The 23,303-nt window shown below is 56.1% G+C and overlaps 4 protein-coding genes across 13 annotated transcripts; 2 read left to right on the forward strand and 2 right to left on the reverse strand.

Moving 5' to 3' along the window:
• Nucleotides 1-1,068: 1,068 nt before the first annotated feature.
• On the reverse strand, nt 1,069-11,373 carry FIBP (FGF1 intracellular binding protein). Of its 5 annotated transcripts, XM_087822000.1 has the most exons (11): nt 11,230-11,371; nt 10,922-11,033; nt 10,835-10,846; nt 10,523-10,649; nt 9,588-9,688; nt 8,944-9,098; nt 8,538-8,646; nt 8,394-8,457; nt 8,061-8,147; nt 7,877-7,974; nt 1,069-3,487 (listed from the first exon to the last, which is right to left on the reverse strand). In XM_087822000.1, the coding sequence occupies exons 1-11, from the start codon at nt 11,312-11,314 to the stop codon at nt 3,343-3,345; spliced, it is 1,095 nt and encodes a 364-aa protein (XP_087678126.1). In that variant the 5' UTR covers nt 11,315-11,371; the 3' UTR covers nt 1,069-3,342. The 5 variants fall into 5 exon arrangements, with proteins under 5 accessions (XP_087678126.1, XP_087678124.1, XP_087678125.1 ...); XM_087821998.1 differs by having other exon boundaries at nt 10,835-11,033; nt 11,230-11,373; XM_087821999.1 differs by having other exon boundaries at nt 8,965-9,098; nt 10,835-11,033; nt 11,230-11,369.
• On the forward strand, nt 3,940-7,144 carry CTSW (cathepsin W). Its single transcript, XM_087822001.1, has 9 exons — nt 3,940-4,048; nt 4,312-4,396; nt 5,185-5,298; nt 5,681-5,835; nt 5,942-6,203; nt 6,284-6,409; nt 6,602-6,666; nt 6,748-6,951; nt 7,031-7,144. The coding sequence occupies exons 1-9, from the start codon at nt 3,962-3,964 to the stop codon at nt 7,142-7,144; spliced, it is 1,212 nt and encodes a 403-aa protein (XP_087678127.1). The 5' UTR covers nt 3,940-3,961.
• A 2,360-nt stretch (nt 11,374-13,733) lies between the features above and the next one.
• CCDC85B (coiled-coil domain containing 85B) lies at nt 13,734-14,656 on the forward strand. The gene has a single exon (XM_016208311.2). It carries the CDS (start codon nt 13,843-13,845, stop codon nt 14,449-14,451), a length of 609 nt encoding a protein of 202 aa, XP_016063797.2. The 5' UTR covers nt 13,734-13,842; the 3' UTR covers nt 14,452-14,656.
• A 1,306-nt stretch (nt 14,657-15,962) lies between these two features.
• FOSL1 (FOS like 1, AP-1 transcription factor subunit) lies at nt 15,963-21,219 on the reverse strand. 6 transcript variants are annotated; one of them, XM_087822419.1, is made up of 4 exons: nt 21,131-21,219; nt 18,976-19,177; nt 16,743-16,850; nt 15,963-16,373 (listed from the first exon to the last, which is right to left on the reverse strand). In XM_087822419.1, the coding sequence occupies exons 1-4, from the start codon at nt 21,217-21,219 to the stop codon at nt 15,963-15,965; spliced, it is 810 nt and encodes a 269-aa protein (XP_087678545.1). The 6 variants fall into 6 exon arrangements, with proteins under 6 accessions (XP_087678545.1, XP_087678546.1, XP_087678544.1 ...); XM_087822420.1 differs by having other exon boundaries at nt 18,976-19,173; nt 21,130-21,219; XM_087822418.1 differs by having other exon boundaries at nt 18,976-19,173; nt 21,121-21,219.
• Nucleotides 21,220-23,303: the final 2,084 nt, after the last annotated feature.

The raw sequence follows: 23,303 nt of genomic DNA on the forward strand, positions 1-23,303 counted from the left end.
CGAATTCCATCCTGTGCACCCCACCCACATCTTAATGTAGGGGCCCCCGGACTCTTCCTGCGCCTCCCAGAATGTCATCCTGGGCACCCAGACCTAACCTCATGCTGGGGCTACCAGCTCCTCAATCTAGACCCTCCAAAATGTTACTCTGTGCGCCCGGACAGTCACTGGAAATACCAAAACTTCCTTCGGGGTCCCCAGACCCTCGCCCAAGGGCGAGACGCCCCCAGGCCCAGAGCTGTTCATCTCTGTCCCCTCTCCTCTCCACCCCCAGGGCTATCTTCGGCCAGGTGGTCCCTTCACTCCAACACTGTCGAGCCCTCTGTCCTCGAGGCTAAACAGTTTGGGGGCGGGGGCTGCAGTTCCCTTTTGGCCCAGAATGAATGGAAGCCCCTGAAAAGGCGGGCAGGGCCAACGTTGGGCGTTCAAGACGCCGGGGGCCTGTGCCAGCGCCTTCCCGGCCCTCCTCCCACCAGCGTACCCCCGGGGTTTCCGCCTCCTCCCCGAGGGGAGGGAGCGCCGTCGGGGAGGAGTTGGGGCTGAGCTGCGCCCAGGAAGGGGCGGGCACCGCCCTGCCCACGTCTCGGGGCGGAGCCAGACGGGAAGGGCTGCGTGTCCAGGGATCCCCCGCCTCCGGGCAGGCGGAACCGCCGAGCCGCTTCCCACTCCCTTCCCAACCTATTCTCACCACGGACCTAATGAAGCCCTGTCCGGGAGGGTGTGCCTGGGAGGGGACGTGCCTAGGAAGGGACCTTTAAGTGGGTCCCAAGGTGAGCCCTGGGTTCAGGGTGAACAGGAGAATGTCTCCCCCACCCCCAAATCCTCCCCAGCTGCTTGGGCGAGGAAGCTAAAGATAATAGCTGTTTAAATCCAAAAAGACAGATATTAACAAGTGTTGGCGAGCACATGGAGAAATTGGAGCCCTCATACAATGTGGGTGGGAAGGTAAGATGCTGGACCCGCTTTGGGAAAATTATGGCAGGTCCTCAAAATGTTACATGACCCAGCAATTTCACTCCTAGGCATATACCCAGGGGAACTGAAAACATGTTCACACACAAAAATCTGTACACCCTGTTCATAGCAACACCATTCATGAGAACGAAAATGTAGAAACAATTTAATTTCCATCGACTCACAAATGCATTAAAAAACGATGGGCCCGGCAGGGCGTGGCTCAGCAGCTAAGCATGGACCTAGGATCCAGGCGATAGGGGTTCGATTCCCGGTCAGGGCACATGCCGGGATTGAGGGCTCCATCCCTAGTCGGGGGCGTGCAGGAGGCAGCCCATCAATGACTCTCTCATCATTGATGTTTCCACCTCTCTCTCTCCCTCTCCTTTCCTCTCTCTGAAATCAATAAAGATATATTTAAAAAATAAAAAATAAAATAATAATAAAAATATTAGCGCTTGGTATTCAAGATCTAACCATTGCCAGCATCCTCGTGTACCCTCATGCAATCCTCCTGCCCAGCCAGGGAAGGGGTGCCATTTTCACAGATGAGAGGCTGAGATTTGTCCAGGCACAGCCAGAGTGGTAAGGACAGGATTTGAACTCAAGTCCCTCTGACTCTAAGACTCTATGGACTCTAATAAAACATAAAAACAATAACAACAAACCAAAAAAGAAAAACACAAGACTCTGGGCTCTAATAAAAATAACAGTAAACCAAAAAAGAACATAAGACTCTACAAGGCTCCTTGCCCCACAGTAGAGCACTAAGGACCCACCATTTGAACACCTACTTAGTGCCAGCCAGGTTCCAAGGTGCTCCACAGTGTCACTCTGGTCAAAGCAATTGTCACTGCCACTTAGAGATGAGGAATGGAGGCCCAGAGGGGAATGGCTGGGTGCACAGTTGGTGTCTCAAACTTGGACCCAAACCTCCATCTTTGCACTATTAGACCTGAGTGCACCTGCCACTCAGAGCTGTCTCCTCAGAACACCTCTCGTGACCTCTGTGACCCTAACAACTTTCCCTGCCTTCATCCCTTCCACACTAGGTCACAAAGCCTCATCTCGGCTGATGTCTCTCTCCTACCAAGTCATGAGTTCCTCCGAGGCAGTCGGCCCCTGAGCCCATGGCGCAGCCTTCACCGGGTGCCAGCCACGAGCTGAAGGATTAGCACAGGTGAGTGAATGAATGAGTGAGGAAGTGGGGAAATTCATTCATTCATTCAACAAATGTTCACTGAGTGGCCACCACTGACCAGGCTCTGTGCTAGGCACCAAGGACCCAGCACTGATCAAAAAAGACTAAAATCTCCTGGCCTCGCAGGGATCACATTCAAGGGAGTTCCGGAAGGAATGGATCATTGAGAAAGGCCACCTAGCTCCACACCCCCAGTCTCTCCTCCCCCAAGTTTCCACAACCCCCACCACCACAGAGACAGATTTTATGACCCCCCCTTTGGTGCTCACACTGGGACCTCCAGGTCTGAGGCTGACACACGGGGCCTTAGTCATAGGTCACACACAGTCCAAGACTAGCGTAGGGCATATGACTGGGATCTAGAAGCAGGGAGCCAGGTGCCCCTCTATGCATAGTCTGTCTACAGAGTTTTAATAAAGACAGCACAGCTCTTTTTCCAAATAGAAGAGTCCGTTGGCTTACTGTCAGGGGTGGGAGTGAGTGTGGTGCAGCAAAATGGGGCAAATTCCTAATAAATGAAGAAATGAAGTAGTGAGCACACTAATAAAGGAATCCCAGGATCAGAACCCCCCCCCCCCACTCCCATCACTATGGCTCCCCTAGAAAGCCATTTTCTCCCCCATCTCTGGTCTTGGGCATGGGTTCCCAGCCTGGAGGTTCATAAGGGGGAGCCCCAGTCTAAGGACCCCTTCAAACCAAGGCAACAGTAACAGGGATTAACACCCCTGCCCAGCCCTTGACCTCACAGGCTTTGGCCTTGCCCTAAAATGCCAATCCTATCTTTCTGCCCCTTCATCCCAACCCAGATTGCGACAGAAATGAAGAACGAAAGGAGGCAGGAGCTGCCACTTGCTGTTTCCCGGACTTGCCCTGCCATTTGCACTTTCCTGTTTAAAAACCAGGGGGGAGGGGGCGGACCATGACAACCAATTGTTCAGTCAATACCACCCACCAAGCCTGCTCCGTGGCCAGCCACATCCTGGGCGCTGAGGACACAGGCACTGCAGACACCTCTGCTGTGGCTGGAGGGCAGATGCAAGGGGGTGCAGGCACTGCAGGGGCTCAAGGGCAGCAAGTTACATCAGAGGATGAGATCAGGGAAGGCTTCTTGGAGGTGACACTTGAATTAAGCTTTGTTGGAGGAGCAAGTTTCCCCAGCCCAGCCGGCATGGCTCAGCAGTTGAGCATCAACCTACGATCCAGGAGATCGAAGTTTGATTCTCTGTCAGGGGCACATGTCCGGGTTGTGGGCTTGATCCCCAACAGGGGGTGCGAAGGAGGCAGCTGATCAATGACTCATTGATGTTTCTGTCTCCATCTCCCTTCCTCTCTCTGAAATCAATAAAAAAAATATTTTTTTAAAAAGTATTTCCCCAGGAGGCACTGACCACCCTCTCTCCACACCAGTTGTCAGGGGCCTGTGGCTCCCATAGCCCCCTGGGCTTGACCGTCACAGTACTTATAGATTTATGACACTGCCTTCTTATGACCTGTCTCCTTAAGGACAGATCTCTGAACGCAGCACCCTAGACCGCTCGGCCATCCTGACAAGGACAGATCTCTGTATCCCAAGAATTGCCCAGAACAGGGTGGGTTGAGAGCCTCTGTTGAATAAAGAAAAAGGGGTAGTGGGGGGAGTAGGCAGGCAGAGGGCCCTGTAGAGGCAAAAGCCTGAATGCCTCTTGAGGGGTCCACCTCCCCCTCCCAGCCTGGTTTCCACCTTTGTGGTTTCTCCAGCTCCGCCCTCTCAGCCCCTCCAGCTTAGTATTACAGTTTCCTGTCCCCAGCACTCTGGTCTGTAGCAACATGGCAGTAATTGTCCACCTCTCCTGCCTCCTGGCCCTGTTGGTGCCAGGTCTGGCCCAAGGCATCAAGAACTCCCTAAGGGTTCAGGTAAGTGCCCAAAGCCTGCTCCCCATACCCTTCCCTCTGCAAGCCCCATGCCTGGGGCTCACCCCTTCAGAAGCAATTGCTTTGTTCCCATTTCTCAGAGGGAGCAACTGAACCTGGATGTGATTGATACGCCGAGGCTCACACTGGGAGACAGAACAGGCTAACTGGCTGATCCCCTAGCTCAGTCTGGCCTGGAAGCCCAGGTGTGGTCCCAGCAATGACTCCTCACCTAATCCCTCCCACTCCCCCTCGGTTTCTTCCAGGACCCAGGTCGTCGGCCGCTGGAACTGAAAGAGGTCTTCACTTTGTTCCAGATCCAGTATAATCGAAGTTACTTGAACCCAGCAGGTATCACGGGACCCATACATCTCGCATCCAACCCCACTCCTCCCATTTAACCGATGAGGAAATCAAAGCGCAGGCTAGGAAATGCGCTTGGCTAAAGCCACTCAGCAGGACAGCAGCGGGGCTGGACGTGTATTCCGTTTCCTGACCTCACAAGTGGGACAGGGTCATTCTTTGCTATGAATCTGGAGGGAGGTGGCAGCTATTGGGGGTCTGCCCAGTCCAAGAGGACCCTTGAGCTCCATAGCCACTTTCCTGCAACTCCTGGCAGCGGGCAGACCACCATCTAGTCACTTTTTCAGCAAACACCCAAGGATACCCATTTTGTCCCCAGGATTCCCTCTCCCCAGAGTTGCCAGCCCTCTCTCTGGGCCTCCTCCCCTTTAGGGGATAATCTGTGGGTGTCTTTCAGCCCACATCATGGACCTGTACCCCATCCTCCCCCACCCATTATGCTCTAGCCCGTGTGGTCAGAGGTGTGAAGGTCAGCTCAAGGCTGAGGCAGGAAGCCTGTCTCCAACCACCCACCTTTCCCGTTTAAGTCACTCTGCCTTCAGACCCTTTACTTGGCTTCCCCCAGGTGGGCAGAGATGCCCCCTTCCTGTCTCCTGGGAAAACCCAACCCTAGGTGGGCTGGGAGCCACTCCCTTGGCCCAGGTATCTGCAGAGCGGCTGCAGGAGCCACAGGAGTCAGTGCTCATCTGGGTGTGGGTGGGAGGACACCCAGCAGGTGGCCACTTCCTACTCCCATGATTTGGGAGCCAGCCTAGGAAAACCTTCTTCTGGTTCAGAGCATGCTCGCCGCCTGGATATCTTTGCCCGAAACCTGGCCCGGGCTCAGCAGCTGCAGGAGGAGGACTTGGGCACAGCCGAGTTTGGGGTGACTCCATTCAGTGACCTCACAGGTACTGGGACACCTTTGGGCCCCTAGGTGGTAGGTGGGGAAGCAGATACTGGCAGATGGACAGGGCTGACCTTTGGTATTCATTTCCAAGAAGGGCCCTGAGGACCAGGGGCCTGGGTGCTTGTCCCAAATCAACAGGAGCAGGGGCAGGTCCTCGCGGAGGCCTGCGTCCCAGCTCAGCTCAAGGCTGAGGTAGCAGGGGCAGGGGAATGCACTTCAGCAAGGAGCTGGGTCTCTCCCTATGCCTCAGCATTCTTGCTGTTGTCTCCCAGGGCATTATGGGGACTCAAATCGCCAAGGATGTGGATAGCTGGAGTGGGAGAAGCGGAGTATAGGGAGAAGGGATCAATATTGTGATCTTGGTGGCCCCATCTGTCCCTCAGAGGAGGAGTTTGACCAGCTGTATGGGAATCAGAGGTCAGCTGGAAAAGCCCCCAATGTGGACAGAAAGGTAGGATCTGATGAGTGGGTGGAGTCACTGCCCCAAACCTGTGACTGGAGGAAGAAGCCCGGTGTCATCTCGTCTGTCAAGGACCAGGTATCTGCTCCACCCAGCCTGGCGCAGTCCAGCCCCAGTGGTGGGAGGGGAAGGACAGGGAGCAAGACTCAGACCCTTCACCCAGCCCCTACCCTTTCTCCACTAGAAAAAATGCATGTGTTGCTGGGCCATGGCAGCAGCCGGCAACATCGAAGCCCACTGGAACATTAAATACAAACAGTCTGTGGAAGTCTCTGTGCAGGGTATGGCTGGGAGAGGGGGCATGTGTGCCCATGGGGGGATGGGGCCTGGGCCTTGGTCACCCACATTGTCCCTTCTTACACCAGAGCTAATTGACTGTAACCGCTGTGGGGATGGCTGCAGAGGCGGCTTCGTCTGGGACGCATTCGTTACTGTTCTCAACAACAGTGAGTGCCGGCCTCGCTGGGGGACTGTGGGTGGGGGGATGTTCCAGAGCTAAGTCTCCTCTCCGCCTTCTTACTTCTAGGTGGCCTGGCTAGCAAAAAGGACTACCCATTCCAGGGGGAAGCTAGAAAGCACAAGTGCCAGGCCAAGAATCACAAAAAGGTGGCCTGGATCCAGGATTTCATCATGCTGTCGGACAACGAGCAGAGTGAGGGCAGGGTGGAGACCAGGCGGGGGGGGGGGGGGGTGACAGGGATAAACAAACCAGGACAGAGGCAGACAGACAGGGCTACAGACAGAGATGGAGGAATGGGGGTGGGAGGGAGAGAGACGGAGACAACCATGAGCTGAGAGCAGGGGAAACTGGGCAGGCATGGCCTGATGGCACCTCTACCCCCAGGTATTGCCCGGTACCTGGCCACGGAGGGCCCCATCACTGTGACCATCAACAAGATTCTACTGCAGGTGCGACAGGGTAGGGAATGGGCGGAGGAACATATAGGGGATGTGGCCCCAGACTTAGCCCCTCTGCCTCTGCCCTTGCAGCAATACCAGCAGGGTGTGATCAGGGCCACACGAACCACCTGTGACCCTCAACATGTGGACCATGCTGTCCTGCTGGTGGGTTTTGGTAAGACCAAGTCGGTGGAGGGGAGGCAGGCAAAGACAGTCTCATCCCAGTCTCATCGTCGTCACTCCACCCCATACTGGATCCTAAAGAACTCCTGGGGGGCCGACTGGGGTGAGAAGGTAAGTGTGACCTATTGCGGGGACAGAACAGGACAGGCCTCTCCCCACCTTCTGGCCCTGATGTCTTCTGACTTCTTAGGGTTATTTCCGGCTGCACCGAGGGAGCAATGCCTGTGGTATCACCAAGTACCCGCTTACTGCCCGAGTGAATCAACCAGTTAAGAAGCAGCATCAAGTCACCTGCCCTCCCTGAGCCTACCCCTCAGCTCTCTCCTGCTAAGCAAGCTGCCTCCTTGCAGGCCACACCCCAAAGTCTTCTCCAGTCCTCCAAATTGTCTTGCTAAGGGTTGAATAAACAAAGATAAGGTTCTGTATTCCAAGTGGACTCAGCTGGGTGGGGAAATGGAGAGGGAGAGCATAGACACCATTCCTAGGCATGTCCTAGTCCCTGCAGGGCCAGATACACACACATGCACACCTCCCACACACGAACCCCTATGTGTACCCAGGCACAGGCTCCTCCAAAGTCATGGCAACTTTATTGTCAGTGTGAGTAGAGGGGGGGAGGGGGCCTTAGTCATGATAGAGGCGCAGGAGGCAGCCACGGAGGGTGCCCATGTAGCGGTCCCAGAGGGCCTGGTGCCTGCAAGGATAATGGGAACAGTAACAGCTGAGGCTCGCCGTGACCACGTCAGGCCACTGCTAAGTGTTCTCCCTACCTTCACCCTTTAATCCTCACCACATTCTCCCACTCCTTACCATTATCACCCCCAGTTTAGATATGAGGAAACTGAAGCATGGAGAGATTAAGGAACCTGCCCAAGGCTAAATCAGAGCTTCTCGGAGGTGGAGCCAGGAATCTGGTCCACAGACTTTCACCCTCAGGGTGGCACAACAGGGAACCTCAAGTCTGCAGGAAGGCCAGGCCCTGGCAGGAGGCTGGCTGGGGCAAGGCCACGCTGAACAGGCGGCCTGGGTCACTTACCGGAAGCCATCCAGGGAGTGGACCGAAGCCGAATACTGATTCAGGAAGAGACGCACGTCACTCAAGGGCCAGTGGTCAGAGCGGCAGGGCTCCACGAACTGTGGGCCCAAGGGAACATCCAGACCTGGTACAGCTCAGAGAGGCCAGGTGGGGATGAGTGGGCAGTGCTCAGAGGACAGCTCACCTTCTCCACCAGGTCCACAAACAGGTCTCTGACGTCCTTATTGTGGGTCAGCTTGGCAGCCACATTCACCAGCCCTCGGGACAGGTTCTGTGGGGCAGGGAGCCTGGGAGTTCTGTCTTCTGCCCCAGAGGCAGGCCCCTCCCCAAATCTATCCACCTCCCTCAATTAAGTAACTCCCCAGTGTTTAGGAGCTGGTTCCCCCATCACAGGTGGGCAGAGGGAGCAGCAGTGCCACCTGCCGGTCAATCTAGGGCATGAATAGAGTTGTCAGAGGGGACAGTGAACTGGAGGCTGAAGATGCCCAGGGGCCATAGGCTGGCTCCGGCCACAGACCTTGAAGTTGGCTTCCATCTCAGAGAAGACACCCAGCTTTCCCCGGAGGGCAGTGCACACCAGGCTGCAGGGAGACAGGGTTAAGCCTAGAGCTTCCTGGGCCCCCACTTCAGGCTCCACCTGATGGACACCCCCCTGAGTCACCTCTTATGCAGATCCAGAAGGTCCTTGTCAGCCACTAGCACCTTGAGCTCCTTCAAGTCCTGGAGAAACTCTTTGTCTAAGTCCACATCCATGTCATCCACCTGGGAGTCTAAGGCCCATGAAAGGAGTTGAAGCGGGTACAAAATCCCCTCCTGTGTTAGCCCAAGCCTTCCTTACCCACCACACTGCACCCCCATAAGACAGAAATCAGAGTGTCAGGGAGGTGGAATGCTTTGCCCCAGGCCATAGAGAAGTAGTGGGCCCTGTGTCCGCAGACAAGGTCTGTGCGGGGACACTGGACTATGAGCAGAGGTGGCTGGGGAGGGGCCCTGAAGAAGAAAGAATGCTGGAAACTAGAGGCCTGGTGGGATAGCAGGCCCTGAGAGGGTGGGGAGGTGTCAGGCACCTGGGTCAGTGGGGGCCTCACCGACGGCTCCAAGGGTCCAGTTCTGGATCATAAGCTCAGCACAGAAGGCAAAGTCACCAAAGCTCAGATACTGCAGTTTTTTCTTCCCTGTCTCAAAGCGGTTGTTGGCAAAAAAGACAATGGCTGCATAATCCCTGCAGGGAGGGGAAAGTGGATATGTGAGAGCTGGAAATTCCTTCTTAGCAAGCAGCTCCCATTTGCAACATCTGCTGGGCATGACTTCTGGCCTCTCTCTGCTCTAACTCACTGTATGACAAGTTCAAGTCACCATTCTCTGGGCCTCCCCATCTGTGAAAAGAGGTTTCAACCCAGGTCTCCTAAGACATACAGCAGGAGACTACAAGGGTAACAGTTACCACTTATTAAGCACATCCCAAGCCCTGGGGGCTGTGCCATGTACTTTACATATGGCACCTCACAGCAGCCCAGTTGGTAAATGGCTGGGCTGGGATTTGAACCCAGGCCAGTCTGATCCAATTTACAGACCATGAGTGAGATAACCATTCCCCCAACACAGCCAGGAAGTCAAGTGGGTTGGGGAGAGGAAGGTGGGCCAGCCTCAGGGCCCAGGGAAGGAGTGTGCAGAATGGGGGAGATAAATGGCTTCTCGCCTGGTCCCTTACCTGGCCAACCGATCAGAGAGAAGGAAGTGTTGCTGGATGTTATCAACCAGGGAGCCCCGCATTTCCTCCACCACCTTGAAAACTCGTTTAAAGTTGTCAAACTGCAGGGCAGTTAGGGGAGGGAGGACTGGTCAGAGATTGCTCACCCAACAAACTGTTTATTGAACACTGTCCCTCACCTACCTATCCAGTCAACAGGTGTCGATCTGTTATTCCTTCGGTAAGTTATCAATTCAACAAATGTCTACCAGCTTTTGCCACCCTGGCTTGGATAAGCGTCTACTCACTCCTACCTCTGAATTCACTCCTACTTTTTAGCGTCACACTCTCCAGTTCACAAGCTTGTGCTGGAACTGACCCTCCTGGCTAAGGCCCAGGAAGAGCAAATGTTAAGCTGTATGCAGGGAGCACACAGGAGACAGAGAAAAGGCACTAAAGATCCAGAGAAAGGGTTACTTCTCCTTGGCACCACCAGAAAGGCTTGTGGAGAAGGTGGCATCTGACTCTGCCATGGATTTCAAGAAGTAGATATGGCCAAGAACAGTACCCTCCAGGTAGGAGCAGCATGAGCAAAAGAAAGCTGGACACTGGGGAGATGTAAGCCTAGAGAGGCTGGCAGGGACCAGATCACAGGAGAGTATGAAGGGCAAGGCCAAACAGTGTGGCTACTATCCAGAAGGGAGTGGGAGACAATTGAAGTTTATGTGCAGAAGAAAGCTATGGTCAGCTCTGGGATTCTGAAAGGTCACTCTAGCCAAAGAATAGGGCATGGCTTGGAAGGGACTAAAACAGGGGAGGAGACTGGGTATGAAGCTGCTGCCACAATCAGAGGTAGGGCAAGAGATTGGAGCTGGGGCAGTGGCCAAATGGATGGAGTGAAGGGGTGGACTAGAGATGGAATGTTGTGTTGGTGAGGAGGGCGCTGCAGTGCCCACCTGTCTTCGGCAGCTCTTAAGGGTAATGCCGGTTTTGGTGCTGATGTCATCCAGATCTTTCTTGGTGCCCTTGGACAGCTTCTTGCCCAGGACCTCTCGCACAAAGGCTTCATCAAAGGCATAGTACCTGCATGGAGGTTAGAGAACACTACTGACTTTCCATAAAGGAGGGGAAAGGGGGCCTGGCAGAGCCTGGGTTTGGCCCCTTGTGCTCTCAACTTTCTCACGGGCCCTGATAAGTCCCATCCCTTCCAGGGCCTCAGTTTCAGCCTTTAAAATGGGTATATGGTCAAGAGTGGTTGGCATCCCCACCTCTCGATGAGCAGCGCCTGTCGGGAGGGCGGGATCTGGAAGATGAGTTGGTGCAGCAGCTTGGGCGGTGCGTGTAGCAGGCGCTCGAGCATGTGGAAAGTTCGATAGTGGTCCATGGTGTCACTCTGCAGCACCGCTGCCGTGGCACCCGTCTGTTCCAGGATTCCCGAGCGCACCCTCAGGGCCACCGCGTCGTTCACTGGGGAGTAGGCGCTAGCATCAGGTCACACCCCGCCGACCTCAAAGCCCCTCCAGGGATTCCAGCCCCGACCTCCATACAGCTGTTTCTCCTCTGCCCGCTTCCCTATAAGACGTCCAAGTCCAGGCTCCGCCCCTTCACCCATTCAAAACAACCGCTCGGCCCGCCTGGCTCCCCGAGACGGTCCCCCACAGACCCGAGTAACCATCCAGCCAGAGGCGGTACACGTCCTCGTCGATGAGGGTCGTGTTCCCTACGAAGATGTCCAGCTCGCTAGTCATGGCGACGCCGGGACACGGGAGCAGCCGCAGCGCCCCAGCAGGAGCGAGAGCGGCCCCGGCCGGGCGCGCAGCCGCTGGGCCACTTCCGGGAGCGCGGAGACTCAGCTCCCCGCACCCGGAGCCACGGAGGGACCACTTCCGGGACGGAGAGGGTGGGGCGGGAGCGGCGAGGAAGAGGCGGAAGCGGTAGAGTAGCTCCACCTCTCCGCCGGGAGGGGGGTCCCAGGCCTCTCAGTCCCCACCGCCCCTCCACCCCGGCCCGGCCAGTCTCCCCTACCTTGGAATCCTTCCCCGTCACCTCCTCCTGCTTTCCCCCCCATTTTCTCTGCTCTTTTCCAGGCCTCCCTACTTTGACCTGTATCCTAAATTTAGGAGTTTCACAGGGCTCAATTCTAAATATTTTCTGCTCAATAAAGGTGTGTAGCCGACTTCCAAAGATCCTTGCTGGGAGCCCCTCAGTCCTTTCCGGGGCTGAGCATCTCTCCTGCGGTGCGCACTTGCTCCCATGTTTGTTTGTTTAATTTATTGATTTTGAGAGAGAGAAGCATCGATTTGTTGTTCCACTTATTTATGCATTCATTGGTTGCTTCCTGTATGTGAGAGATCCAAATGCAACCTTGGTGTATTAGGATGATGCTCTAAGTAACTGAGCTACCCGGCCGGGGCTCTCCCATGGTTTTAGCACCCTCCACCCACCCCACTCACCCCCACCCCGCCACTAACGACTTCTTATTCTGCAACTCAGAGCTCTGCCTCTAAGTCCACATCAGGAGGGCCTCCTATCTATGACTCTTTCCACGCTGTATCCCCACAGCACGCCCCCAAGCTGGATAGATCTGTCAGTCTCCCCTGGGTTCCTATCAGCTTCTCTCCTGGGTTCCTATCTCAGTGACAGCCCCAACATCCACCCAGTTCTCATATCAGAAACCTGACCTTTCCCTCAGACTCCTCTCTCTCCGCATTCAGTGTGCTGATTTGCCTCCTGACTATTTCTAGTATCTCTTCTGTCCTCTCCACCTCCACTGGCACTGTCCCAGCCCAGTCCTTCTGCATAGCTCTCCTTGCCTATTGACACAGTGTTCTTACTAATCACCCTGCCTTCATCCCCTCCCCAGCAACCATCCCACACAGAGCAGCCTGAACAATCGTTTTTTGTTTTTTAAAAATATATCTTTATTGAGTTCAGAGAGAGGAAGGGAGAGGGAGAGAGGAAGGAACATCCATGATGAGAGGGTCATTGATCGTCCGCCTCCTGCACACCCCTCACAGGGGATTGAGCCCACAACCTGGGCATGTGCCCTGATGGGGAACTGAACTGTGATCTCCTGGATATTAGGTTGATGCTCAACCACTGAGCCACATTGGCCGGGCTGAATAATCTTTTTTAAAATACGTATTTCAAAATGTTAAACCCCTGATTAAAGTCCTTACTGGCCTGTGAAAATGTGCCAGCCTAGTACTGAAGCCCTAAAGAACCTGGTTTCCCACCACCTTTGTTTCCTCCATGCCTCCCTCTCTTACCACTTGCTCCATGCACCTGCCTTTCAAAAATAAATGAAGGTACTCCCATTGTTCCTAAGGCAGCTAGGCCCTTTCAGGCCCCAGCATCTTTCACCATGTTATTTTCTTTCCCTAAACTAGCTCTCTCATTACTTAACAAAACTCTATGCATTTTTCTGGGACCTTCAGGTATCATCTCTTTTGGGGATGAGTTCCCAGAGGGAGAGTCCACTCAGACCGTGTCCCTCTTCCATTTGCTTCTTGTTTAACACAACTTGTCTCCTCTGCCAGATTAAGACTTCTTTGAAGACAGGATAAGACTCTTGATCACGTTTATTTCTGCATGGGCCTTACACACAATAAAGGTTTATTGAACAAACGAGTCCCCTGTATGTCCCCCCACCCCTACCGCTGCTCCCCACTCCTGGGCAGGAAACGCCCCCTGAGAGAGGGTAGGCTGATGGTGAGCAAGGACGTTTGGAGGAGCTGGGAGCGATGCTCAGTGAGCCGAGACTCTTTCTCCAGTTCAACTAGAAAGATGGACAGGGGATAGGTCCGAGTTCTGTCCGGGGGTGGGGGGATGGAATGGGGGGGCGGGAGAGATCCGGGGCAGTCTTGGTTCTCAGAAGGAGCCGAGAGGCCTAGGCTCGAACCTAAGGAGGTTTGGAACTGCGGGGTACAAAGCGCCTAGTTTCGGGTTGACAGGCGCGGGTGCGGGGACCCAGTGTCGTCGATGGTCAGGGACTCCGCGGTCGGGAATGGGCAGGGAAAGGGCGCACTGGGCCCGCAGGCCCCGCCCCTCCCGGGGAGGCTTCCCGTGATTGGCTGTCCTTCGTTAACGCGATGCGGCACCGCCCCGGCGCGCGCCCAGCCGCGTGCCCACCCCCGCGCGGCGGCTGCAGCCTACTCCAGGCGGCCACAGCCTGCAGCCCGCGAAGCCGGATACCGAGCCCGAGGCGCGCGGCGCTCGACGTGGGGCACCTGGGCCGCGGCGGCGGGCAGGCGATGCTCCAGAGACCTGAGCAGCCATGGAGGCCGAGGCGGGCGGCCTGGAGGAGCTGACGGACGAGGAGATGGCGGCGCTGGGCAAGGAGGAGCTGGTGCGGCGCCTGCGGCGGGAGGAGGCGGCGCGCCTGGCGGCTCTGGTGCAGCGCGGCCGCCTCATGCAGGAGGTGAACCGACAGCTGCAGGGTCACCTAGGCGAGATCCGCGAGCTCAAGCAGCTCAACCGGCGCCTACAGGCTGAGAACCGCGAGCTGCGCGACCTCTGCTGCTTTCTGGACTCGGAGCGCCAGCGCGGGCGGCGCGCCGCGCGCCAGTGGCAGCTCTTCGGGACCCAAGCATCCCGGGCTGTGCGCGAGGATCTGGGCGGTTGCTGGCAGAAGCTGGCCGAGCTGGAGGGCCGCCAGGAAGAGCTGCTGCGGGAGAACCTAGCGCTTAAGGAGCTCTGCCTGGCGCTGGGCGAGGAGTGGGGCCCCCGCGGCGGCCCTGGTGGCGCGGGGGGCTCAGGCGCCGGGCCGACACCAGAGCTCGCCTTGCCCCCCTGTGGACCCCGCGACCTGGGCGATGGAAGCTCCAGCACCGGCAGTGTGGGCAGTCCTGATCAGTTGCCCCTGGCTTGCTCTCCAGATGACTGAGGGCGCAGCTTCCTTCGCGCCGACGCCCGCCCGGATGGCTACCCAAGCGCCCGGATTGCGATGGACCTCGGGACCAGGAAGCCGCCCCGGCTACTCACGAGGGGCCGCTGGCATGGACTTAGACATTCTGGCACTGAGGAGGGCCCCTCGCTCTCGCTGGCTGGGCGACAGGGGGACTGGAGGCTGGAGCGGAGGGACTTGCAGGGGGCTGGGTGGGGGCTAATAAACTGGGACGGAAGCAGAGCTCATGGGCAGCGTCTGTTTGGGACTCGCTGGGGTTAGGACAAGGGCGGGGACGTTGAGACAGGGTATCATTCCCATCCGGAGGGGCTGCAGAACTAAGGTGTCTGACACCTCCTCATTACCTCAAGCCAGGGGCGGTGTGGGACCGTGGTAAGCCTCTGGCTACAACCCCCCCACCCCCTCCACCCCCTCCACCCCCTCGGGCAGGCACCGGGACCGGCCGTGATCCTGCCCCTGAAGTGGCTCCAGCTCCCTTCCCGGCTCCTTCCTGTCCAAGACAATAGGGCAGGAAGCAGGTGTTGGGGGCCCAGAACCCACTGAGGCTGGAAGGGGCATAACAGCGCCCTCCTGTGGTACACGCAGGAGCAAGGTGGGCCCCCACCAAGAGGAGTTGGAGAATCCTCTTGGCTTGCATCCCACAGCACTCTTCCTCTCAGTCCTGGAGATGAAGTAGAGCAGATGTAGCTTCATTTGTCAGATAAGACAATGGAGGTCCAGAAATAACTAACTTGTCCAAGGTCATGCAGTGAGTCTGTGGAGCTGAGACCTCTGCCTAGTAGTTCTGGGTCAAAATGTTCTTCCTTTTAGCCTCTGAATCCAGTGAAACCAGGCCAGAGCCTCAAGCCTTTTATTCCATTTTGACAGGTTTATATAAAAATACTCTCTTTAGGAAAATAAATAGCAGCTGCCCTTGCAGTGGAGGCTTAGATTCCCCGGAGCTAAAGTCTTCTCAGAGCTGGGGGCTGCAGTTCAGCTCATCACAGAAGTCTCTGGCACCCTCTTGAGCTGTGTCTTTCTGGAGGGGCCGGCAGAATGCCCTGGTTCAATCACCTGGTGCTGCTGGCAGTGGGGCCGGATGAGTTAGTGTTCTAGGCTGGTATCATATCACCTTCTGTCAAGGGGTAGGGTTGGATGGGTCACAGGGAGAGGGTAAGGAAGACTAAGGGGAGGTCTGGAGGAGGTTAGGGTTCCAGAAAACCTCTAGGGATCTATAAAGTCCTTTGGGGCTGCCAGTTCTCTTGCACAAATGGGAAACATTTTGTCTCTGATTTAATGCAAATTGTGCTAGAGAGGCCAGCTCTAGAGAAACAGTGGGCAGCTTTGGTGGCCCCAAGCTGGTTCTGCCAGGGAGCAAAATAGGCTCAGTCTCATCTGGAGGGATGGAGAACCTGCTGGGGTTGAGCATGGAATACAGCCCAGGCCAGCTGGACCAATGGATAAAGAGATACTGGCTTGGGTGGCACCTGCAGGGAGGGGGGCAGAGTGCCTCATAAGGCCAGGAGGGTGGGGGAGCCGAGGGGGTCAGAGGATGGGTCCCCACTGCTGCTGCTGCTCCTGCGATGGGCTGAGGAACAGGGCTCAGGGGTACTAGGGTAGGTGAAGACCAGACTGGGTGTGAAAGGAGTCAGAGAGGGTGTGGTCATGAGCGTGGGGGTGTGCAAGGCTTCAGGTTCAAGCACAGGCCCCGGGGAAAGGGAGATACAAGGCACAGGGCGGGAGGGGGCTGGTGGGCTGCTGGCACCCCCTGCGCCTCCAGTGTCGCTCTCCTTGGCTCCTTCCGGTATTTTGCAGATGGGGCGGTGGGCTTCGAGCACCAGCTCCAGCCGCTCCTTCTGCTTCTGCAACTCCTCAATCTCTCGCTGCAGCCCTGATTTCTCGTCCTCCAGCTTGTCTGTCTCCTGTAGGGAGAAGGTCAGGAGAGGAGTCAGGAAGATGAGGGCCGAACACCGCGTCGCCTTCCGTGGTGGTGGTGACCGGGGGGTTGGGGGTGGGCTGAGCGGGGAAGCCGCCAGCAAGTCTGGACTACAATTCCCATGAGCCCTTGGGAGAAAACGCGCAGGACTCCAATCCGGCCCCGGGGCGTTTTAGGAGACTGTCGGCGAAGCTTCAGCTCTGCAGCGCCGCGCTCCGAGTACTTTTCCCTCGTCCTGTCACGCGGAGGCCTGCCTCTCCAGCGCCTCCCGGGGCCCCCGGGCTCGCGGGAGCCGAGGCTCCTCGCAGGCTTGGTGGCCGGGGCCTGGCCGCCCCGCGACCCGGCCGGTGCTCACCGCCTGCAGGAAGTCGGTCAGTTCCTTTCTCCGGTTCCTGCACTTGGCCGCGGCGAGCTTGTTCCGCTCGCGCCTCACCCGACGGCGCTCCTCCTCCTCCGGGCTGATCTGCGGGACCGAGGGAGCAGTGAGGGGGGTCCTGGGCTGCACTTTAAGGACCACCGCGCCCCGCCGGGGTGCTCGAACCCCGCTTCAGAAAACCACGAGTCACTTTTTCCCCCCTCGCACCCAGCTTTTGCCTCCTACGATTCCCCTCTCGGAACGCCCTCCCCCAGCCCTGCACAAATCTTCACGCTCTGCTTCTCCCAGAATTCAACGAAGATGCCTCCGTCTCCAAGAAGCCTTCCGTCATTCCCCGCCCAGAAGTGGCCTTTCCTCCTTGGAGCCCCTGGGAGCCGGCCACTCCATTTCGAAGGACCCCTATTTCCATCTCAGGATACCCAAGTCTGCTTTTCTCCAAGGGCTCTCAGCACTAGGAGGGGCTAATGAGTGCTGCTAAGCAGTTTTTTAGGGGGAACCTACTGTGTGCCAGCAAAATGCTCCTCTTAGATTCTTTTTTTTTTTTTTTTAATATATCTTTATTGATTTCAGAGAGGGAGAGAGACAGAAACATCAATGATGAGAGAGTCATTGATCGGCTGCCTCCTGCGCGCTCCAGACTGGGGATAGAGCCCGCAACCCGGGCATATGCCCTAACTGGGAATTGAACCCCGATCGCCGGGATCCTAGGTTGATGCTCAATGGCTGAGCCACGCCCAGCTGGGCAAGATTCTTAACACAACTTTCCATGTAAGGAACTGAAGCCCAGGGAAGATGAATAACTTGTTTATGGTCCTAGAGCAGAAATTAAAATGCACTCATTCTATTCAATGTGGAATGAGAGGTCAGCTGATGGAGAGCATCTCCCCCAAAAGGTACCTACTCAAAGCTCACAGCCCCAGTCTAAGAGGACTCAGGACCAAAGCACCCTCAGGACAGGGCTGAAGGAAGAAAGTCCACAAGCCTGCCTCTGGGGCCCACACCACAGTGCTCTTCCATGTGGTCACAAAGGCCAGCCATTCTGTTTCTGGGAAAGCCTCCCCTGGCCGATAGCACATCTTTCCCAGGATCCCAACCTCCTTCCCCATCCTCTCCCTGCTGTCAGAGCAATCTGTTTAATGGGCAAACCTCACCCACTACAGTCTCATGTACTAAAATGCTCCAGGGAAAGGAAAGGGGCACCACTCCCTTAAAGACTCCCTCTCTTTATTCTGGTAAGGATTTTATTAGCAGTGTGCAGCTAGGAACCCTAGTTGGGCAGGCAAATGTTCACAGCTCACTCTTCTTCAGACCTTCTCTTAGCTCTGGGTGGGACAGTGTGGCCTGGTGGTCAGGATCTAACTTTAGAATTGGACAGCCTGGCCCTCCTGGCTCAGTGATTGAGCATCAACCTATGATCAACCTAGGAACCGGGAGGGCACTGTTCGATTTCTGGTCAGGGCACATGCCAGGGTTGCAGGCTCTCTCCCCAGTAGGGGGCGTGCAGGAGGCAGCTGACTCATCATTGATGTTTCTATCTCTCTCTCCCTCTCCTATCCTTTCTCTGAAATTAATAAAAACATTTAAAAAAAAAAAAGAATCGGACAGATATGTCTCATTACTCACTACTTGTGTGATCTTGGGCAAGTGACTTTACCTCTCTGTGCCTTCATTTCCTTGGCTGTGATATGGGGAAAACCAGAGTACATTCCCCAGAGGGTTTTGTGAGGTTTTAAATGAGACAGGGAAACAGACGCAGAGAGTAGGTAAAGGGAACCATCTCCTTTATGTTCTTTCCCCAGCTACACAGACAGACAGCGTACACCCACCCTCTGCATCCATGTCAGCAGGTGGGTACCCTCCACTGTCCACGCACCTTTCCACATTTACCTTACAAGGTCTTGCCTCCACCTCCATTCTTGCTTTTGCCATTCCCTCTGCCTGGAATGTCCTTTCCTTCAACTCTCTCTATGCAAATCCTACCCATCTTTCTAGGTTAATATGCTTCCACCTTCAGGAAGCACTCCCTGATCCAAAAGTGACTTCTTTGCCTTCTGGGTCTCCCTAGAGGCTTCTCTCACTTTCCATATTAGTCAGTCACTAGTGGTGCTACCTTCTCCCCGCTTCCAAGCCTGTGTTCTCCTTTTGGGCAAGAGCTAGCCTCTGCACCTTGGCCTATGGGCATCAGAATCAGTGCAAAGCCTCTGTTCCTTACCTGTTCACAGGGCCGACGACGCACCCCTGGAGGTGGCCCCAGGGCCCGGATGACTCCTGGCCGGGGCTGTGGGTAGCTGTACTGGGGATAGGCCAGAGGCCTGGGGTAGCTGCTGGGTCCCAGGAAGTGAGGCTGAACCATCCACTGCAGCTCCTGGCTGCCACTCACAGCATTAATGCTTGGCACGAGGTGGAACTTCTGAGGGATAAGAAATGGAAGGCCAGGGGTGAGGTCTGTGAATCGAGGGGCTTCCAGTGGGCAGAAGCCACTAAATGCTATCCACCCTCAAGATAGGTGCTGAGACACCAGAAAGAGCACAGCTTGGCAGTTAGAGAGACAGTAGCAAATCTCTGCTTCTGAGCTGTGTGACTTTAGGCAGGTCACATAACCTCTCTGTACCTCCATTTCCCCATCAAAGCTAATACTTATAAAGTGTGAATTCCAGGCACTGTCCCAACCACTTTACAAATACTGACTCATATAATTTGCACAACAGTATCTTCTTTTTCAGACAGGAAAACAGTTGTCCTTAGACACACAGCCAGTAAGTAGGAAGCAGGATTTGGGCTCAGGCAGCTAGGCTCTCTCCCATTCCTGCACCCTGCCTGAGTTCCATTTGCACAAAGAGGATAATTACAGCTCCTAACCCGGAGGGTAGCTGTGAGAATCAAGTGTGAGAATGCGTGCGACAGAGCCTGGTAAAAGCTGTGGAGGCAAAGAGCCACTGCTCTGGGTTCAGGCTGTCCAGTTCTAATCTTAGCTTGGCCGCTTACTGGCTGTGACTCTGGACAAGGTGAGGATTATGGCATTTCATTGATGCTAAGAAGCACCCTTTAGTAGCTCTGAAATCGGTTTAATCGGCAACTTAAAAAAAAAAAAAAATTAGTGGCACAAAATAAAAGCGGGTTTTAAAATCAATGGAGTCTTAGATTCTGTGAAATATGGTAAATGAGGTGAAAACCGCCCAGCACGATGCCTGGCTGTACTGTCTGCCCTCCAGGTATTACCTGCCACTATTCCCTTTCAGCCAGAAATACGAGGAATGGGTTGAGATGGGGGTTCAGTGCTCAGGAGAACTGGGTTCAAGCCCTGGGGCTGGGCTCTGGGCGTGGGCGCCCAGTCCTCCGGGAAGAGCGGGCTCAAGCCCAGGCAAGTCCATACAATGGTGTCCCTGGCCCGGCTCTGGGGGCCCGGTGGCCCAGTGACCCCAGTTCCGGGATCGAGGCCCCGCCGGCGGCATCTCGCGCTCTCGAGGTTGCCGGGGCCCGGGCAGCTCTGGGCCAGGAAGGGAGGGGCGCCGCGGGTGAGTCAGCCGCCGTGACTCGGCCACCGTGACTCGGCGGGACGCTCCTTCCCTCCCCTGGCGACACGTGCTCGCAGCCCCCCGACAGGAAATAGGCACCTGCGGCCTCCCGGGTCCCCCAGCCTCCAGCGGGCGCGGTTGGCGCCCAGAGTCTGGGGTGCGGGAGTTGCCCGCTGCATGACCCCGCGCACGTTCTGGCACCTCTCGGTCTCGACTGGACCCAACTTGTAAAGAGAGGGGGTCAAGGGCCAGTTTCCAGGAGCCCAGCAGGCTCCACTGCGCCGAGGAGGGGGTAGGGACTGGCGACGGGGCAGAACGGGGCAGACCAGCGGAGAGACACACGGACGATCTCACACAGAGCCGAGGCTTCCCCGTCCGTCGGGATACGCCAGTGGATCCCTCCTGCCTCCTGTGTGGGGAGGTCTCCGTCGCAGTCGGGACCCCGCAACCATCCCCCGAATGTAGTCCGAGATGAACCAGCCCCGTGTCTGGTCTGGGCCAGGACTCGCGCAGTTGCCCCGACCCCCTTCGAACGCAGATGGGACAAAGCAATGAGCGGCGGACAGGAGGAAATAAGGTAAGGACAGGAGGAAAGAAAGACGGAGGGACAGACGGACAGCGAGGGAAAAGGGGACGAGAGAGAGGGGGCGTTCTCAGATTTTTGTTACACCCCCCCCCGCTCGCGTTTCCCTGCGTGGTGGGGGAGAGAGCCCCCGGACGGCGGAGAGTGGGCAGGACCCGCGGCCACGGCCCCCAGACGCGGTCCCCGCTCCCGCTCGCGGCCCCGGCTCCCGCGCGGCCGGCAGCGCCCCAGGCGCAGTGCCGCGGGCCCGGGCGTCCGCTCCTCTCACCTGCTGGCCCGTCCCCGGGGGCTGAGCCGGGCCGCCGTACGCGCCGCCCGCCCCGGAGCTCGGCCCGGGTTCCCCGAAGTCTCGGAACATGCCCTGGGCTGGCTGTTCTGTAGGGTCCGCGGCCGCAGCTTAGGTTCTGAGTCACCCGCTCCCCGCGGAGTCTTTTCTTTTTATGAATGAAAAGTTCTCGGGCTGAACCACTTCTACTAGGGGATGGGGGCGTTGCGCGGCGCCGCCGGTCACCCCGGGGCTCCGCCTCTCCCGACGCTCCCGCTTTTGCCTGACGGCCTGGAACCCCTCCTCCTGCCCGGTAGCCGCCTTTTCGCCGGGAAAGGAGGGGACTTGGCGGCCCCCGCGACCTCGGCGGGGCCGCCCCCTCTGACGTAGCTGCCCATACATGGTGCAATTTCCTCGCCGCGCCCAGGTGGAGCGGAGGATTCCCCAGGCTGGGAACCACCTCTGAGAGGCGGGCTCACGCACCTGCGAGCCCCGCCCGGCCCGCCCCGCCCGCTCGCCCCGCCCCCGGCCTGCGCGCTCCGCCCTCTCACCGCCCCGTCGGGCTTCGGCTTCTGCGTTTGTCAAGTGGGACGAAATGCTCACACAGCTACCCCGGTGTGCGTGGGAGTTGGGACAAAGAATATGAAAGGGTTTGGAAACTGTAAAGTGGGTTATAAATGTGATTATTATTATTATTATTATTGTTATTATTAACAATTTCATGTCAGGAACCGTACTGCTACCGTCCAAGGTTTCACGTCCTGGCGTGGAGACCTTCGGCTCATTGTTTTAAGGTTCAAGTATAATAAAAAGTGACTAAATGACGCAGCAGCGTTACAAAACTGGTGGTTATTTTATTTTGTTGTTTTTGTTTTTATTGATTTCAGAGAGAGGAAGGGAGAGGGAGAGAGAGAGAGAGAAACATCAGTGATGAGAGTCATTGATCGGCTGCCTCCTGCTGGGGATCGAGCCCGCAACCCGGGCACGTACCCTGACCGGGAATCCGACCGCGATTCCAACCGCGATCTCCTGGCTCCTAGGCCGAAACTCAACTGCTGAGCCACACCTGCCGGGCCATGGTGGTTATTTTAAACGCTTACAGTGAACAAGTTAATGCTTTGAACTACCCACAAATCCAAGACAAAATAATTTCAGGAGCTATAACATATTTTAACTCAGAGCCCCTATAAGCAGTGAGAACCTGCAGTGGGACACAGGTGTCCTGTGGCCTGAAAAACACCGTCTTCTTTAAATACTGTCCTTCTCTTCCAGGGCCATGTGGTCATCAGTCTTGTTTGGAGATTATGTCAAAGGTCTGTGTGACTGCCCTGGCTGATGTGGCTTGATTGGTTGGAGCGTCACCCTGTACACCAAAAGGTGACAGGTTTGATTCCTGGTCAGGGCACATACCCAGGTTTCGGGTTCAGTCCCTAGTTGGGGCACATGTGGAAGGCAACTGATCGATGTTTCTCTCTCTCTTACCCTTCCTCTTTTCTAAAATCAATTAGGGAGAGAGAGAGAGAAAGTATGTGTCTATCATTAAAAAATAAAATTTTTTTTAAAAAAGTCTGTGTGACTGTGAGTCCAGGGTTAAATGTCAATGACCAAAGGCCAACAACCTTGGGAGGTAGGCACTAATATCATCCCCATTTTGCAGATAGGGAAACTGAGGCTGAGAGATGCTGAAATGAAGTGCCTAAGATCACTGAGCGAGTGGCTGAAGCAGGCTGCCAAATCAGAGCTCCAAGCCAAGGCTCAGGCAAGATTTTTCAAAGCTCTCATGGATATCTTTTCACGCGTGCATAATGTCAGGGCTGAGAGGACCACCCCAAAGCTTCTCTGCTTCTTCCCAGCCTACTAAGGAAACTAGGTCCAGAGCAGAGTAAGGAGCTGCCAATGTCACAGCTACAGAAAGAGAGCTGGGCTCTCCCGCTTTCCACTGGTACCTCCTCCATGTGATCAGCTCCAGTTCTGTCCTTAGGGGAGGAAGATTTCGGGCAGGTGAGATCCTAGGTGGTCTTCCTTGGGGACAAAGGACAGGGTGGGGTCCGTGGATACAGGCAGAACTTAGAACCAGAAGGCCAGCTTGGTCCTGGGCTTCCAGTCCCAGAGCTACCATTTTCTGTCTCTGTGACCCTGAATGTTGACCTTCCCTCTGAGTCCCAGTCCCTGTGGGA

Source organism: Miniopterus natalensis, chromosome 11 (genome assembly GCF_054644295.1).
Source record: "Miniopterus natalensis isolate mMinNat1 chromosome 11, mMinNat1.hap1, whole genome shotgun sequence".
Classification (NCBI taxonomy): domain Eukaryota; kingdom Metazoa; phylum Chordata; class Mammalia; order Chiroptera; family Miniopteridae; genus Miniopterus; species Miniopterus natalensis.